Below are 3,668 nucleotides of genomic sequence, written 5' to 3'. Positions count from 1 at the left end.
ATTGGAAGGAAAGAAGAAAATCAAATTGTTAGTATCAAAAGTGAAAAGGGTGAACTTTCCACCAATGAAGAGAAAATTACAGCAATAATTACAAGTTATTTTGCCCAACTGTTTATTAGTAAATCTGATAAATGAAGTGAAATGTTGATTGTCCAGATTAAGATTGTCCAGAAGAGAAAATAAATTATTTGAGTAGTCCCCTTTTAGAAAAAAAAAAATTGAACAAGCTATTAATCAACTTCTTAAAAAAAATCTCAAGGACCAGAGGGATTTACATGTGAATTTTACCAAACATTTAAAAAAACAATTCATTCCAATACTATGAAAATTATTTGGAAAAATAGGGAAAAAAATAAGTTCTACCAAATTCCTTTTATGACATAGATATGGTACTGATACCTAAACCAAGTAGTGTCAAAAAAGAGAAAGAAAATTAAGATCAATTTCCCTAATGAATATTAGTGCAAAAATATTTTTCTAGTTCTAAAAATAATTTTTGGCAGTTTTGGTATGGCACTAAATAATTAAACCAATTTAGGCAGGATTGTTATATATATTATATTATCTTGATCTACCCAGGAGCAATTGATATTTTTCCAATTGCTTAGATCTCATTTTATTTGTGTAAGAACTGTTGTCTAATTGGGTTTATATAGTTCTTGGTGTCTTGGATATTTTAGCCAAGAAAAAGTGAAAGAGGTATCTGTCTTCAATACCCTTCCCTTTTCTTTTAACATCTGGTTAACTTATTCCATAAGGCCTCTTTAATTTTTATGTATTTAGAATTAGATTGTCCAAACTTGTAAAGTAAACATAGTACTCAAATTTATTTTCAGTTGAAAGCCATTTGTTTTTTACTTGACTTCTCAATAAGCAAGTAGATAGGTGAAGTTGATAAAGCACTGCAATCCTTGCCAAGAATTTAAATCCAACCTCAGAAACTTGAGTTTGTGTGACTCTTCACAAGCTACTTAATCTCTATGTACTTCAGTTTTTTCCCTATAAAAGGAAATTGATAATAGCACTACTCTCAAAGATTATGAGAGTAAAGTGATTTGATATTTATAAAAAAATAGTCTGTTAATAACAAGTATACATATTAAAATATTTATTTATTTTAAGGTAAATGCAAGATAATTAAAAAAACAACAACAAAATGGAAAACACAAGATAGAAGAAACTGAAATGAAAAAAAAAAAGTTTCATGTGGCCAGCAGTTCAGGCAGGATTCAAAATATGTGACAATAAATTTTCATTTCAAGAAAGTATTTATTGTAATGGAAGAGATTACATTCATGATTGTACCTCTTTTCTTTACTTCCTTGTGGGTTATTCTTTCATTCTCTTGTGCAATTTCTAATTAATTCTTTTTTTCCCCTTCCCCAACTCTTCCAAAGCAAACTACAATTAAACGCAGATATATTTAAGTTTGTGTATGTATATATCAATATGTGCATATATATATATATATACATATATATACATACATACATATATATGTTTTCACAGTTTCCCACACATATGTATATATCTATATGCAACCTATATATACCTAAAACATAAATATGAACACATACACATATATACATTATAAACATTCATACAAAACAATATTAATATGGCTATGTGTAAATGTTTCTCTTGCTTGAATCTTTGGCTTTCAGAACAGAAAAAATATAAATTATACAAGAAATTCATATAACATATTGTAAGTCTTTCAGAATTTTCTGTCAACCAGTCTTGAATGAAGATTAGTATATTCAAATGTAGAAAAATGCAAGTTTTCATAGTGAGGTTCTAAGAGGTAAAATGGTGAGTACTAACAATAATATGGGAGATTCTAGTCCTTAGATTTCATCTCTCTTCATTTGATTCCTTATCACTTTGTGTCTTTGTGAAAAATTTTGTTTAAATTTTTCACCCAGAATTGTTTTCTTTTTATCCTATATTCACAAGACCAACAATTTAGAAGTATATAAGACTCTAGAAGTTCTATAGTCCAAAACGTTTATTCTACTTTTGAGAAAACAAAATTACAAAAAATACAAGTAATTTTCCCAAATCACACAAGAAAATAATAGGAAAGAATGGACTTGAGATCCAATGTTCTGTTCTTTATACCACAAAAATATCTTTCTTTGATGATTTTTTTTTGCCTTTTGTTCAATATGAGATAAAATACAAAAGGTCTTTATAGTAATATATGTTCCACTCTAAGAAATAATGATAAAACCAAAGTAAATGACTTATTTTAATTTTTTTCAAGTTCAAAAAAGTAATACTTTCAAAGGCATAAAATAAAACATATGGCAATGCAAATTTAAAAATAGTTATTGAAATAGTAATTAAAATATTGCTAAAAGTCCATGTAACCCTATATTATCTTTATGACTAAATATCAATTTCACTTCTTCCAGTCTGAAACAATCATTTTTGGAAAAGTAAAAACATAATATGCACTAGCATATTATTTGTCCCGTGAAGTCACTCGGGTGCTCCATAGCTTCTTCATGGAATTTTTTACTTCTTCATTCCTTAGGGTGTAGATCAAAGGATTGAGGAAGGGTGTTATAATGGTATAAAATACAGACACCAACTTATCAAGAGGGAAGGTGGTTGGAGGCCGGGTATACATGAATATACAGGGACCAAAAAATATGATGACAACAATGATGTGGGAGCTGCAGGTAGAGAGAGCTTTGCGCTTCCCTTCTGCACTATGATTTCTCAGGGAGTGTAATATAATTGTGTAGGAAATCATCAACAAAATGAAACTTGCTGAGCATATGGCTCCACTATTGGAAACTACTAGCAGATTTAATACATATGTATCCATGCATCCCAATCTCAACAAAGGTTGCAAGTCACAGAAATAATGGTCAATAACATTGGGACCACAGAAGGGTACACTCAAGATAAGGATTATCTGGGCTATAGAATGCAGAAATGACCCTATCCATGCTAGAAGAATCAGAATCCCACATACCCTCTGGTTCATGATGACTGAGTAGTGTAGAGGCTTGCAGATGGCTACATAGCGATCAAACGCCATTAAAATGAGGACCAATATCTCCATGCAGCCAAAGAAATGCATGGCAAAAAGCTGGGTCATGCATTCATCAAAGGAAATAGTGTTCTTGTGAGAAAGGTTGTCCACGATCAATTTGGGAGCTGTGGTGGTAGAAAAACAAGAATCTGCAATGGATAAATAGGTTAAGAAAAAGTACATAGGGGAACCAAGTGTAGGACTGGTCTTGATTGTTACAATAATTAGTAGGTTTCCCAACACAGTGGCAGTGTAGAACACCAGGAAAATGACAAATACTATCTTTTGCTTCTCTGGGTCTTGTGTTAGTCCAAGCAGAATGAATTCAGTCACATTGTTTCTCATCTTTAGGACTCAAGTAGGATGGACACAGAACTGGATAATATTTTAAAAAAAAGAATGATTATTATAGCAGAATTTGATAGGTCACCACAATAGAAACATTGTCTATAGGTAAACTTCCATTATGTCTCTTTTCAAAGTTTTAGATGGAGAAATTTAAGTAAAAAGTAGTTACCTAATCTGCTTCAACCCATTTTTTGCTCACAGTGCATGTCTGTGTGTCTGTGTATATATGTGTGTGGGAAAGAGAGACAGAACCGAAGAAAAAAACAGAGATAGA

At 30.9% G+C, this 3,668-nt stretch overlaps 1 protein-coding gene across 1 annotated transcript; it reads right to left on the bottom strand.

The window, feature by feature from the left end:
* Positions 1-2,467: 2,467 nt before the first annotated feature.
* LOC141545992 (olfactory receptor 4C11-like) lies at positions 2,468-3,391 on the bottom strand. The gene has a single exon (XM_074273456.1). The coding sequence runs from the start codon at positions 3,389-3,391 to the stop codon at positions 2,468-2,470; it is 924 nt and encodes a 307-aa protein (XP_074129557.1).
* Between the last annotated feature and the right edge of the window lie 277 nt (positions 3,392-3,668).

Source organism: Sminthopsis crassicaudata, chromosome 6 (assembly GCF_048593235.1).
Source record: "Sminthopsis crassicaudata isolate SCR6 chromosome 6, ASM4859323v1, whole genome shotgun sequence".
Taxonomy (NCBI): Eukaryota; Metazoa; Chordata; class Mammalia; order Dasyuromorphia; family Dasyuridae; genus Sminthopsis; species Sminthopsis crassicaudata.
This window is presented reverse-complemented; position numbering and strand designations above follow the sequence as displayed.

Bases quoted from the DNA above. Each gene is read 5' to 3' on its own strand.
- LOC141545992 (XM_074273456.1), bottom strand. From the start codon at position 3,391: ATGAGAAACAATGTGACTGAATTCATTCTGCTTGGACTAACACAAGAC.